This window comes from Lissotriton helveticus, chromosome 11 (assembly GCF_964261635.1).
Source record: "Lissotriton helveticus chromosome 11, aLisHel1.1, whole genome shotgun sequence".
Lineage (NCBI taxonomy): Eukaryota > Metazoa > Chordata > Amphibia > Caudata > Salamandridae > Lissotriton > Lissotriton helveticus.
In genome coordinates, this window is record NC_136072.1 from 9,381,491 (window position 1) to 9,396,910 (window position 15,420).

General features: G+C 45.7%; 1 protein-coding gene and 1 long non-coding RNA gene across 2 annotated transcripts in view; one reads left to right on the forward strand and one right to left on the reverse strand.

Annotated features, from left to right (window-relative positions):
* Nucleotides 1-15,420, reverse strand: part of LOC144792837 (putative cation-transporting ATPase 13A4) — a 289,798-nt gene that overhangs the window by 175,052 nt on the left and 99,326 nt on the right. Inside the window, exon 8 of the mRNA XM_078668035.1 lies at nucleotides 4,355-4,427. Coding sequence (XP_078524161.1) covers nucleotides 4,355-4,427 — 73 coding nt within the window. The remainder of the gene's footprint in view (nucleotides 1-4,354; nucleotides 4,428-15,420) is intronic.
* LOC144792839 (uncharacterized) overlaps nucleotides 1-15,420 on the forward strand; it is a 202,801-nt gene that overhangs the window by 102,130 nt on the left and 85,251 nt on the right. The gene's annotated exons all lie outside the window — the stretch shown is intronic.

Genomic DNA, 15,420 nt, shown 5'->3' on the forward strand with positions numbered 1-15,420 from the left:
GAGGTACTTTAATGGAGTAAGGATGTCAGAAAGATAGAAAAGAATGGTTTAGGAGGAAAAGAAGCTCACATTTTCCATAACTTTCATTTGGGCTTGGCGAATAATAAAATAGATACATTTCAGACTTATACACTGATTTTCGGTTTTTCATTTTCAAACACAAATTTTACTAGTTGGCGAATTAGGTTTGGGTGCATTTAGAGTCTTGAATGGCAAACATTATTTTTTGCAAATTGATTCATTTTTTAGCAAATGGTTTTGTAAGAATACTTTGTTATTAAAGAATAATATCGACTGTTATATTTGTGAAACCTGCTTACAGAAAATCTGCATTGTTCTTACAATGGTTAGCTATTTTTCAAGACAAGCTTACCTAGACAATGCATTAAGGCCCAGAGTTAATATACAATATTTATGCAAATTTTATGGAAGTTTCTATGTTTCATACCAAAAGATTCAGTTTGAGGGTCTTAAGTGTGGGATTTTTAATGATCATTTGGAAATAGGGCCCAATTTAGAGTTTGGATCCTTAATGTTGAATGTGATAAAGAGAAAAAAAACCACAGAAATTCACTGAAACAGAAGGATAAAGTAATGTCGTAGTTAGGTATGGTAATACGATCTTCGCTTATTCAAATAAAATTCCCCATACATTCAGTGAAAAAACAAAAAAGGTTAAGTAACATAATAGCTAGGTGTTGAAATGAGATAATAACTAACTGTTAAAAACAAAGAAGCACACTGAGATCCACCAGTTATACTTTAGTAAGCTAACTACAACTTGCACCCCTGTCATGCACTGTTTTTGACCTAACATGTTACATCATTCATGTTAAATGACATCAATGACATGGATGATGACATCTCAAATTACTTCATTGATGACATCCCTGATGACATCCATCATACTGCAATTTAAATTATTCCATAAACCTTTAAATCATTTTTAAAAAAGAAAGTGTTAGAAGGCCTATAGTCATGTATGGCATAGAGAGAGATTGTGTGTACATCCGTGGGTGCATGTAATGGAAGTAGTGTAAGCCCTGAAGGAGTTGGGGGTTGTGCATGTTGAAAGTTATTTGGTGCACTGTTTACAAACCAATAAAGAGTGTGTTTCAAGTAGTACTCTATGCTTAAAAACTTAAGGGCTGAGCTCACCTAATGTGGGATGCAGAGACATGTTTCAAAGTAGGTTTTTAATTTTTGTTTCTTACTTTGTTTTAATGTTCATTTAGCTTTATTTTGATTTTCCATTCAGTTTTGATGTTGTATTACTCATTGTATTACTCACGAAAGCTCTAAGCTGGTCTTAAAAAGGATGATTTACCAGCTGCCACATTGTCAATCAATATTTGAGTGTGGTCACTACACATGCAGGTAATGGTGAAATAGGGGCCCAGTCCTGCATTCTTCCTGGGGGCTGCCCTGCAGGTAGATTGCCCCTGGGGGGCCTAGCAGAAAGAGTATCCCTGAAACTTGCCCTGTAGATAGATTCTTCCTGGGCCCTATCCTTCAGATTGATCCTCCCTGGTGCCTGCATATAGATTATGCCTGGGGCCTGCAAATAGATTGTTCCTGGGGGGCCTCTGCTGCAGAAAGTTTATACTCCCTGAGAGTTGCCCTGTAGATCAATTCTCCCTGGGGGGCCTGTCCTCCAGATAGATTCTCCCGGGGGGGGGGCCTGTCCTCCAGATAGATTCTCCCTGGGGGGTGGGGGGGGGGGGGACTGTCCTCCAGATAGATTCTCCCTGGGGGGTGGGCTCTCCTCCAGATAGATTCTCCCGGGGGGGCCTGTCCTTCAGATAGATTCTCCCGGGGGGGCCTGTCCTCCAGATAGATTCTCCCGGGGGGGGGGGCTGTCCTCCAGATAGATTCTCCCGGGGGGGGCCTGTCCTCCAGATAGATTCTCCCGGAGGGGCCTGTCCTCCAGATAGATTCTCCCGGAGGGGGCCTGTCCTCCAGATAGATTCTCCTGGGGGGTGGGCTCTCCTCCAGATAGATTCTCCCGGGGGGGCCTGTCCTTCAGATAGATTCTCCCGGGGGGGCCTGTCCTCCAGATAGATTCTCCCGGGGGGGGCCTGTCCTCCAGATAGATTCTCCCGGAGGGGGCCTGTCCTCCAGATAGATTCTCCCGGAGGGGGCCTGTCCTCCAGATAGATTCTCCCGGAGGGGGCCTGTCCTCCAGATAGATTCTCCCGGAGGGGGCCTGTCCTCCAGATAGATTCTCCCGGAGGGGGCCTGTCCTCCAGATAGATTCTCCCGGGGGGCCTGTCCTCCAGATAGATTCTCCCGGGGGGGCCTGTCCTCCAGATAGATTCTCCCGGGGGGGCCTGTCCTCCAGATAGATTCTCCCGGGGGGGCCTGTCCTCCAGATAGATTCTCCCGGGGGGGCATGTCCTCCAGATAGATTCTCCCTGGGGCCTGCTCTGCCAATAGATTATACCTGCCCCTGCATTTAAAATAGGCTTTGCCTAAAGTTCCACCTCATCCCAGCAATGCCCTACTCCTTCTGTGGTATTTTTAACTGATCGAAATGGGAGTTATTCCAGTGCATTTTAAACTCCAGTGGCAATCACTACAAGAGTCATTTGACACTGGGTGATAAGTATGCAAGTGTTAACACATGTTTTGTAATATAGACCAGCAGGTGAGTAGCTTACTGCTGATGGTATTTCTTTAAAAATCATGAACCTTATATCTTAGACATCGGGGGAGTTTGACAGCAGAAATCGAGGGGGCGGTGAGGCTACCAACAAGTCACTCATTTTAAGTTTAAAAAGCTTTATTGAATTAGTAACAACTGGTTTAATTCATAATAAATTACCAAGACATTTCCAGATTCAAATAACCAATAATGACAACATTTCACAAGTCCTCACAAAAAGGTATTACCAATTAATAAAATAAGCAAGTCACTGTCCACCCTTGTAACCAGCCAAGTTATGGAAAATGCTACTATAAAATTATTTAGAGTAAGGGAAAGAGGACAGCAAAGAAAAACAATACTAAAGTAAACCCAGAATAGTTAGAAGATAAAGATCCCTACACAAACAGTAAACTGAAGTATAATTGAATCTAATATCTGACATATATCTAGAACTATGAACAGCCCAACAAAGAAATCCATAACATCAAAACAATGTTTGAGCTCCCTGTAATAAAAAGAAAATTGCTGCATATACGTAATGAGCAATATTGTTTGAACGTCTTCATTTGAGATTACATTAGTATCATTGTAATTAGAATTTCTCAGTCTATAATTATAGCAAATGTAATTCCACCAAGTACTAAAGCATGGATACAAAATCAGTCTAAATATTCGCTCCAAGTCTAGGAAGTAAAGCTTGGTGGGAAGGAGGTAAAAACCATTGTGAGGTCATATCTCAGTTTAAAGAATATCTAAATGACTTGCAATAATCCAGTTATGGACAGCCCCCTTTGTGATCAACCTTCTACAGGATCCAGGAACCACATCTTAAAGAATGATTTCTTACATCCTTCTGTGAACGACGATCACGGTTTGACGGCGAACACTAGCATGAAAGTGTGTATGTGGGCGTGACCACTCACCTCAGTGAAGAGGTAGGATAGGATATCCATTATCTTTGTGCACGTGCCCTAGAATTGGAATTGCACCTTGAGGTGTGGGACACATTTGTCATAGACTCAGCCATAATAGTCAAATATATTTTGAATGGAATATTACAGCAAGTGGTTTCTACAATGAACTCAAAAATTAAGATAAAAAAAGCACCCCTCTGTTTAGAGATAAGGTTTGTATCAGTTGGATTTTGGGCTGTCATTAAAATCTGATTATATTGTCTGTGTTTTGCATATTATTTGTATTTGTTTAGCACCCAAGGGCCCGGGGTATCCTACTGGTGCTGGACAAGACCATCAAACTAAGGTGATACAAAAAGGATTTGAAAGAGACTAGTCTTACTTAGGGTTTTAACTGGTTCTGGAAGGTGAGCAAATTAGATTGACTTCTAATGTAGAGTAACCTAGATTCCATTTAATCCCCCCCAATGAGCAAAGTATTTCCTGCCTTGATGCGCTTTCTTAATCTTAATCTTAGGAACATTGAGAAGGTGGACTGAGGATGAGGTAGGGTCTGGCAGGAATGTATAATGAGAAGAACGGAAATTGGACCAATGGAACATAAGTCCTTAAAACAGATGTAAAAAAAAAGTATTAAAAACTTTTAAAATGTATGCGTTTACCCACTCCATGCTATTTGTTTTTGGCAACTGATGACTCATGCCAAATAAGTCCTCTGGCCCTCAAAGGGCTTTGGATTCTGAACCTTCCAATATTAAGGCATGACCTCTTGGAACAATTACAACAAACTCACCTCCAGTTTTCAGACCCACGGTGACCATGACGTTATTGTTCGCCGCAACCAATTTATGTAGGTTAACTGATTGCTGTTAGAGAGGAGCAAAAATATGCAAATGTTACTATGAGCAGAAATATTTCACACTTTTTAACATCCTAGACAGATTTATAACCCCTTTCTAACACTGGGCTTAGAATTGCATTCTAAATTGGGGCATCAATGCTCCTCTAACACCCATAAGAATCCGGCAGCCCTTGGAAGATATTTAACACCTCATAGGTGGATCATGTGCATCACTTTACTAAGAGTCAACAATCTTGTTAAATAATACAAGAACAATGGTTCAACCTTAACTCACCTTTCCAAAGGTTCTGGCTTGAGGACACTCAATGATGCTTAAATATCTACTTATCTGTTGTCCAGACTTAGAGTTTGGATTAGTGACTGAAGAGCATCCAGTAATGGCATCATTCCACAAGAAGATCTCACCGCACCCACGCCATTTTAAAATAACCTCTCAGGTTGTGTACGGTGGTAGAGGGACCCCCAGTTTTTTGTCAAGTTTGGCAACTGATTTGGCTAAAAGGGCTGATTAGTGAATGAGTTATTCCACTGTATGCATCTACCCTGGGCATTGATTCATCAAAATACTAGGGGTAGTGGAAATTATTTCACCTGCCCTTTCACCGCCGATGACATTACAGGAAGTGACATCACAAGACTTATTACCCCTTGTTACCACAGGAAATGATGTCACATGACCATGCACTTGCGGACACTAAAGTAAATGCAATTACAAGCGCAAGATCAATAAAACCATGAGAACCTTATGAAAGCTCATACAATTCTATTTTAGTTTGCAACCGCATGTCAATTAATGGGATGCCAGACTATGCTCCAGGTCAGCCATCATACACACCAGACCAACAATTGTATGCATAATACAACTACATACAACTACATACATACATATAACTGGTTGTAGCCTGCAGTGCCTAGGCACAGTCCTATATATTCATGCATTAAATCAAATGACCAAACCGGTTGAAATGCTCATGCCAAGGCCTAACCCAGAGTGTCCCAGCAAGAGAACAGAGCTACCTCTTATGGTACCCAGATCTCGCAGACTTTGGACAGCAAATGTATCCATAATGTCAAGCAGATTTTGGAGACTTTAGACAACCTTATTCCCTAGGTTAAACAGGTTTCATTCTGAGTTTTGGGTCACAGACCTGGTCCTTTGGTAGCCAAATGTTACTATGTCAGGTATTATAATAATAGATATAATTATAAACCCTAGGAAAATTAGATCTTAGACGCTCTGTTGGGTTGCAGAGGTTTCCACCGGATAACACAGATTTTAAATGCGGTCAACGGTAGGAAGGTTTGGGTACCACTGCCTAACATCAGTTCGGCTTCCCCAATATTCAATCTTTCTTAAAACAGAGGTTTATAACCCAACTGAGAAGGATGAATGTCCTCATAGTAAGAGAATAGAATACATTGTTTGCTCATGTGCCTCATATTTTAATGTTTTACATATTTGTTTCTTATGATAAATTTGTTTTAATTCAAGGGTACCCTATATGAACTTGGTTTACATACCTATAGGATTATGCATGGTTTATTCACTTAGGGAGTAGAGAAATAATGCTTTTTCTTTTCAATATATAGTGCTTGTTAATGAAATGTTTAATGAATGTTTAAATTGTTATGTACAGCAGTAAGGCATTCACAGTTCTGCAAATTTGAAAAAAGAATGATCAATTCTGAAATGAACCTGAGCTTTTTTTCATTTTAAAACTAGCTCACATTTATTATGCGACTGTCTTTACCCACTTATTTCAATTTGATTTCAGTCAGACCTAAAGGCAATATTACAATGGTTCTTTTTTAAGAACTCTTTGCGAATGACAATCGAGACACCATTGAAGCAATTTTTGTCCCCACCTGGAGAGTGGGTGCATATATGGACACTGAAGTTATGCATGCTCTCAGTCATCTTCAGAGGGAATATATGCCCTTTGACCCTCAACCATGCAGTATAAAGGGACATGAAGTTGTTGATATGTGGGCAGGGACACTGATAAAAGAATAAACTCACATCCTTAAGGCCTGTTGGTGTTCAGCTCCTGCTACCTTGGAGGCCAGATGTCACAAGGACAGAGGCTCGAGCTGCAAAGGGTAATCCAGGGGTGTCAACTGCTACCCCTGGTGACCCCCAGTTAACTTCTCTTGCAGTACCTAAACTCTTCCAGTACTAGAAAACAAACATGGCTCGACCACACTCCTGCTCATTGACATGCAGCACCCCCCACTGTTCCACCAATAACTGGGGACAGTGCACAGTGCACCTCAATCCTGGCCTGCAACAGTCAACCATGTGCCACGAGCCATTACTTTTTGGACCCACAAACATTTTCAAACCTGGCCTGGAGCACCTTTCTAATGCTCTTGCAACACACACCCCTCCCAGTGTTGGAAAGACTTTCAGGCAGTCTGGTGCTGTCAGATGGACACGCTTAGAGGGCCAGCAGATGGGCCTTTGTTTGTCCTGTAACTGTTACAATCTCAACTGGTGCCGCCTCGAGCAGCAGCTTTTTTTCTGCAACTCAGGAGCATTTTTCACAGCAAACTGCCCCTGTTGCTAGGTTTCTGATGCAGATTTTTCCCTACTGAGACCAGGGTTTGCAAAGTCAGTGCCAGGGGCCACATGGGGGCCCCCTGGTGACCTCTAAATGACATCCATGCATCTACTTCACACAAGTAGTTCCTGTCCAGTGTGCTAACCTTCATGAAAATGTCCCCTGCAATAGTGGGCTTCCTACATCAGCAAATATCTTTTCCTAAACTCATAATCCAAGACATTTGCTCTTGAATTTTGTTTTCTCAATACAAGATATTGAGGGTTTGTCCCAACCAGGTCACACGTTTTCCACAAGGCCTGGTAAAGGGTTATGGTAATGGTAATACCTTGATTTCTAGAGGAAACACTGCATTGCAGGAATGGACAAGGTGTCTTTCTCCCTCCACATCTCCACATCCGCACAGATGCAAATACTGAATCTGCCCATCAGTCATTTATCCATTCCTTAACCTGTCCAGACACATTGAGCATGTATAAGCAGACTGTCCCTTTGCAAACTTTACCCAACACTAGAGACCCTGACAAAACTTTATACCTTAGCACTGCATAATATTAACATGTGTAATTTGATAACTGCTTCTACACAGTTCCTTGGGTGGCCTTGACCTGCAACAGATCACCAAGTTCAGTAACCATTAATAAGTGCCCTCACCCTTCAATGAGTTACTGATCGACAGCACCCCGCAACAGGGTGTCTCGCCATCCTCACTTGGGCCACAAAGACTACACAGCTGTCTCTTCTAATGAGAAGGACTACCGAGATGCTTGGGAATCACGGGCCACATGCATCAACCTATTTAGGAAGTGCAAACGGTGCGAATCGGTAAATTCGGCCGTTTGCACTTCCTAAATACGTTTTTGGGATGCATCAAAAGTATTTCAAAATTCGCATTTTTTTGCATTCTCTAAAAAATGCGAATGCATTTAAGGAATCTCATTTGTGCGATTCCTTAAATGCAATGCATCAATTTAAAAAAAAATGCGAATTTTGAATTAGGAAGTGCAAATTAACACGAGGTTGACCCTCGTGTTAATTTGCGAAAATCTTCAAAAACGTAAAAAAATGCATTTTTAAAACTGTCATGTTACAGACACACATGTCCTTAGGACATGTGTGTGTGAAACACACACTTAAAAATACATTTCAGGGGAATGCATGAACATTATACGAATTCTAATTTGCAAATTCGCAATTTCCATTGATTCCTATGGGCCTTTTGGCCCATAGGAATCAATGGGAAATGCAAATTAGCAAATTAGAATTCGCATAATATTTGCGAATCGGTTAAAAATGCGATTTTTACAGATTCGCTAATATTATTAGAAAATATTCATGCATCCCGTTTTGCGAATTCCAAATTGCGATTCGCTATTTTTCGCAATTTGGAATTCGCAAACGGCCGGGATGATGCATGTGGGGGCACATTTGTGCGATTCCTTAAATGCAATGCATCAATTTTTAAAAAAATTCGAATTTTGAATTAGGAAATGCAAATTAACACGAGGTTGACCCTCGTGTTAATTTGCGAAAATCTTCAAAAACTTTAAAAATGCTTTTTTCAAACTGTCATTTTACAGACACACATGTCCTTAGGACATGTGTGTGTGAAACATCCACTTAAAAATACATTTAAGGGGTGCGGGGGGGGGGTCCTTTGGACCCCCCCTGCACCCATGGAATGCATGAACATTATAAGAATTCTAATTTGCGAATTTGCAATTCCCATTGATTCCTATGGGCCTTTTGGCCCATAGGAATCAATGGGAAATGCGAATTAGCAAATTAGAATTCGTATAATATTTGCGAATCGGTAAAAAATGCGATTTTTACCGAATCGTTAATATTATGAGAAAATATTCATGCATCCCGTTTTGCAAATTGCGATTTGCTATTTTTCGCAATTTGGAATTCGCAAACGGCCGGGATGATGCATGTGGGGGTTAGTTCCGTGTACCGCGCAGAGCCTCCTCTACTCACCGCTAGGACCAGTCCTTAGACAAATTTTGACGAAGTCATAATTTTTTTCAGTAAAGGTTTTGCCTTTCCGCTTTCTTTTCAAGGCGTAAATTGTAAATTTGTAAATTGATGTTTCTTTGATATTATGGAGCTGATAAATTGTTATAACTGTATTTTGTCTTGGGTAACCTGTTTAGTCGATGATTCAACGTGCTTATGAAGGTGTTGCTATTTCTCAGAATCGTTGTTCCATATCACAGTAGAGTCTGCAATTTTGCTGCTAGGAATTCATGACATTTGAACTAACAATTGCACTTTCCTTCAGGCTGTGACCCTTCATACGCATTCCTATTTTGTTTGCAAAATGTTCATGTTGATGCATCTGTAAATAGTGTTGAGTTCTTAGTAAAGTAGTTATAACCAGCAATTTCCATATATCTATATATATATATTCCCAACGAGCAGAGTAGAACTTAAGAATACGTAAAGACAGAAAAGCTAGAGTGTATCTGTCTCTTAAAAAGTTCTCAACTTATCATGGAGTCGCCGCTAAAACATATCTAAATCATAGAAAATGTACTCTCTGCCATTAACTTCGTGTCAGCATCAGTTTATTTGGCATCTTAGAAATTTGCTGCCCTATTAAACCTATTGTTTGTCTCACAAACTTTACTTTTTCCACGCTTTGAGCGGTGGGGCTCCAGAAACCGGTCCTAGGAAGCTCGATTCCGGTCCAGGGAAGGCATGGCTTGGCAGTTCGGGCTGGACTGTTCCCATGAGGCACAGGGTCAGACTGATTTGCATATGGCCATGCCTGAACTGGGGTGGTAGAGTGGGCTAAAGAACGGTGATGGATTAAACCCAGATCTTTTGACTGGGTGTGAGTGTTTGATTGGTTCAGATGCTCCGTCCATCACCAGCCCCTTTTGTACCGCTTTGTTCGCCATAAGTTGGCAGGGTATGCTCAGACGTGAGTCCCTTGCTCTCTTTCCACTGGACTCAAGCAAGCCGGGCTGAAGACGGCTGGAATGCCAGAAACCGGTCCTCGGAAGCTTGTTTTCGGTCCAGGGAAGGCATGGCTTGGCAGTTCGGGCTGGACTGTTCCCATGAGGCACAGGGTCAGACTGATTTGCATATGGCCATGTCTGAACTGGGGTGGCAGAGTGGGCTAAAGAACGGTGATGGATTAAACCCAGATCTTTTGACTGGGTATGAGTGTTTGATTGGTTCAGATGCTCCGTCCCTCACCACCCCCTTTTGTACCATTAACTTTGTTAAAAATGTGCTACCATATTAAACTTATTGTTGGTCTCACAAACTTTACTTTTTCCACGCTTTGAGCGGTGGGCCTCCCAAAATGGCAACTATAATTTTATGAGGATAAGGTTACAAACTGGTTTGGATACTGAATGCATTCAATAGGGCAGCACTATTCGAAGATGGCTGAACAGATCAACAATGGCATGACTAGGTTAACAGGAGATAGTCTGTGTTTTAGGTTTACATGGCAAGCTACAGGTAGGGTAAATAAGACACCGAAGATGGCGGAAAAGATTTTAAGGACGATTGTGAAATATATTGTGGCTACGTTACACAATATTTCAGCTTGTAGCGAATGTTTGAAATTTTGCTGCATGTGTTTGCAGTCCCAGAGTGCCAGTGCATTGGTTGTTTGGTTGTTAGGGTATTTTATGTACACAGTATAGTCGCATTCAATTTGGATTATGTATTTGAGCCATATGGGCACACAACATGAACTGGCCTGCTGGCCACTCAATACTATACCTCAATTTGGATTCTAGAGATTGAAAACAGGATATTATTTCTACACTTGTTTTATGTGATGAACAACATGGTTAAGATGAGCAGATAAGACGAGTTTTACATATAAAGATATATGGACGGTCACATGCCTCCTTGTTTGAGCTAATCATGAGGGTCTTGATCGTTATTAGATTTGGACAAATAGATACCAAGAAACATCTTTATGGCAATTCTATCTCCAAACTACCCAACATTGGATAAGCAGTTTTGCTATGGCAGCTCTCATAGTTGGTTTGATTTATATATTGTATTTCTATTTTCAATCACAGCTTCATTTGATAAAGTTCTCTCCACCCAAACCCTCCCACACCCATATAACCCGCTCTCTCTTCACACATTTTCACATATCTTTCAACATGTTTCGTACATGTGGATTGGCAATTTATATACTTGGGACTATATGCTGGACTATATGCTTTCCATTTCAGCACACACTTTATGACAGAATAAGCTTTGGACACTTGGTTTTTATCGAGGACTGTTCTTTTGCATGAAGATACTTTTAATCATGTTAAAATATTGTTTGACATGGCGTTATACATGTTTGTTGTTGTAGCCCTGATAAAGTCTTTTGGCATACTCTTTGGCAAGGATGAAAAACATGTTCGTAAAAGTTCAGGGCAGATGCAGTCAACATTATATAATGACTATGGAGGAAAACAAATAAGATTGGTGAAAAAATACTCAACACTACATGAATTTGAGAGGTCTGGGAAAATAGTTTTTGAAGACGTCGCTTGTTCCAATAAGAAGTGGATTTGGTGGCTCCTTTCCTTTCCCAAGCACCTAACCATTTTGGATTTATTAGACATTTTTCAAGCCAGTGGACTATTTGGAAGCAAATGATCTGGAGGACACTACCTGGAAGGAAGTGGAGCTCAGGTCACACCTGGAAATGTTGGTGTTGCCGGAGTGGGTCTGTGTGACCACCAGGTCCATGACTGCCCAGGAGTGGAGTCAAGGAAGTTTGGAGCATAGAAGAATGGCCCAGACAGCTATCAAGAAAGGGAAGGGCAGGAGGCATGGAAAACAAGCCCCTAAAGCTTATCCAATATAGCTGGATGGGGTGCCAGAGTAGGCTGCTCTGGAGCCTACCGGAAAGGACATGCCCTCCTTTGGAGACCTGCTTGAACTTGCTGGATGGCAAGCAAAGGATGTGCCCAACAGGGAGGAGTTCTGTACGGCACAGAAAGAGTGCCCAACCCTGGTGGGCATGAGGAGTCAAATTGAAGCCCAGGCCGCAGCTGACCCCACTTGTGATCACCTCATACACAGGGAGAATGACTTCCTGTATAGTGAGCCTTAGGCACCCATCCCCCAATGCTACAAAGCCTCACTGCTGGGGATGGCAAAATGTTTCCACTGGAAGGACATATGTGCAAGACAAGACCTTTGCCAGGCTTGTCTCCTACCTTCATTGGCCCCAGGTGAGAATAGATTGCCTAGGCCTGGTCGCCCCCACGCTCCTCCTGCTTCCTGCTACCTGTTCCTGCAGGCGACCCAGCCGCCGCTGAGCCGCCCGCCCTCGACTTTCCCGCCGCTGCCTCCCTGCGGCCCCGCCCCCCGCCAGCCGATTGGTCCCCCCGCTCCCGCCACCCAGCGGACCCTCCCTCCCGGCTCCCTTCTTAAGGGGACTCTACCTTCTCTTCGGGAGCGACCACTGAGCCTTGCCTAGGCCTGGTCGCCCTCATGCTCCTACTGCTTCCTGCTACCTGTTCCTGCAGGCGACTCAGCCGCCGCTGAGCCGCCCGCACTCGACTTTCCCGACGCTGCCTCCCTGCGGCCCCGCCCCCCGCCAGCCGATTGGTCCCCCCGCTCCCGCTCCCGCCACCCAGCGGACCCTCCCTCCCGGCTCCCTTCTTATGACGCCTCCACGCACGCGCAGCGGGTGCGCCGATTGTGCGCCGAAGGCGCGCCAAAGGCAAGCCCGTCTGCGCCCGGACCGCGCCCATACCCCTGGCCCCCGAGGTTGCCAGCCCAACTGCCGGACGTACGACGCCGCCGCACTCAACATCGGCAGAATCACCGGATGCTACCGAGCCACCCCGCGACGCACCCACGGATCCTTCCGCTGCCGATCCTGCAACTTCTCCTGCATCCGGACCTGCACCGTACCCGCCAAGCCAAGCACCAGCAGCAACCACCTCAAGTGCATCCTGCTCAACACCCGCTCCGTCCACAGACACGCCGTGGAACTCTGGAACCTCCTCGACACATCACCAGACATCGCCTTCCTCACGGAAACCTAGATGAACGTCTCCTCAGCCCCCGACATCGCCATCCCGGACGGGTACAAGATCATCAGGAGGGACCGCGTCAACCAGACGGGAGGAGGCATCGCCATCGTCCACAAGAACACCATCCGCATCACGACCGACTCCAACGACACCTTCGCCGCCGCCGAGTACCTCCACTTCCAAATACACACCGACCCAAAGACGACCCTCAGAGGCACCCTCGTGTACAGCCCCCCGGGACCACGCACACAATTCAGCGAAGACATCACGGACTTCATCAGCCCGTACGCCGTCCCCTCCGCTGACTACATCCTCCTAGGAGACCTCAACTTCCACCTGGAGAACAACAAGGACCGCAACACCGCCGCCCTGCTGGACAACCTCGCCAACCTCGGACTCAAGCAACTGGTCAACACCCCCACCCACTACGCCAGCCACACGCTTGATCCCGTCTTCTCATCCAGCAAGCATATCACCTTCAGCCACTCCACCGGACTCCACTGGACCGACCACAGCTGCGTCCACTTCAACTTCAGAAGAACCACGACCCACCACCACCCGCAACAGGTTCATCACAGGAGCTGGAGCAAGATCACCGCCGACCAACTCACCACCTCCCTCAGCCAGAACCCACCCGCCAGCACAACGGACCCCAACGAAGCAGCCAGCAACTTCACGCAGTGGCTGACCGCCTGCGCCGACGACTTCGCACCACTGAAGAACCCTCCCAGCAGACCCAGAAGCAAGAAGGCCTCCTGGTTCACCGACGAACTCAAGGACTCCAAGAAGACCTGCCGCACCCTCGAGAAAGCCTGGCTCCTCGACCAGACCGCCGACAACATGACCGCCCTCAAACACGCCACCCGCAAGCACCACCAGCTTATCCGCACCACCAAGAAGAAATCACTGAAGGAACGACTGGACAACAATGCCCACGACAGCAAGGAACTCTTCAGCATCGTCAAGGAGTTCTCCAACCTCAGCACCGGCAACAACGACATCACTCCTTCACAAGATCTCTGCGACTCTCTCGCCTCGTTCTTCCACCGCAAGATCACCGACATCCACAACAGCTTCGGCGCACCATCCACGCACCCAGCCGTCGAACCAACGCCCCCCACCGCCACCCTCCGCACCTGGACCATGGTGACCACCGAAGACACAGCCCGCACGATGAACACCATCCACTCCGGATCTCCGACCGACCCCTGCCCCCACCACGTCTTCAACAAGGCCGACTCCACCATCGCACTCCAACTCAGGAACATCATCAACACCTCCTTCAACACCGCCACCTTCCCGGAGAGCTGGAAGCATGCCGAGCTCAGCGCCCTACTGAAGAAACTAACAGCGGACCCCACCGACCTCAAAAACTTCCGCCCCATCTTGCGCCTCCCTTTTTCTGCTAAAGTCATCGAGAAGATCGTCAACAGACAGCTGGCCGCCTTCCTCGAGATGAACGGATCCCTCTACCCCTCCCAGTCCGGTTTCAGAGCCAACCACAGCACCAAGACCGCCCTCATCGCAGCCACCGACGACATCTGAGCCCTGCTCGACAACAGGGAAACAGCAGCACTCATCCTCCTGGACCTCCTGGACCTCTCTGCAGCGTTCTACACTGTCTGCCACCGCACCCTAGTTCAACGCCTCAGCAACATCGGCATCCAAGAGAAGGCACTGGAGTGGATCATCTCGTTCCTCGCCGGAAGAACACAGAGAGCCCACCGTTTTGATCCGAGGCCACCGAAGTCATCTGCGGCGTACCACAAGGATCATCACTCAGCCCCACCCTCTTCAACGTCTACATGAGAACTCTTGCAGCCATCGCACGCCAACACAACCTCAAAATCATCTCCTATGCCGATGACACCCAGCTGATCCTCTCCCTCACCAGAGACCCCGACACGGCCAGAACCAGCCTACACGAAGGGATGAAAGACGTCGCCGAGTGGATGAAGAACAGCCGCCTGAAACTGAACTCAGACAAGACGGAAGTCCTCATCCTGGGACCATCGCCCTCCGCCTGGGACGACTCCTGGTGGACCCCTGCCCTGGGCACCGCTCCCAAGCCAACGGACCACGCACACAACCTGGGCTTCATCTTGGACTCCTCCCTCTCGATGACCAGACAAGTCAACGCCGTCTCGTCATCATGTTTCAACACCCTGCGTATGCTTAGAAAGATCTTCCGATGGATCCCGACCGAAACCAGGAAGACGGTCACCAAGGCACTCGTCACCAGCCGACTGGACTACGGAAACACCCTCTACGCCGGAACCACAGCCAAGCTACAGAAAAGACTCCAACGCATCCAAAACGCCTCCGCCCGACTCATCCTGGACATCCCCCGACGAAGCCACATCTCCGGCCACCTGAAGGACCTGCACTGGCTCCCCGTCAACAAGAGGATCGCGTT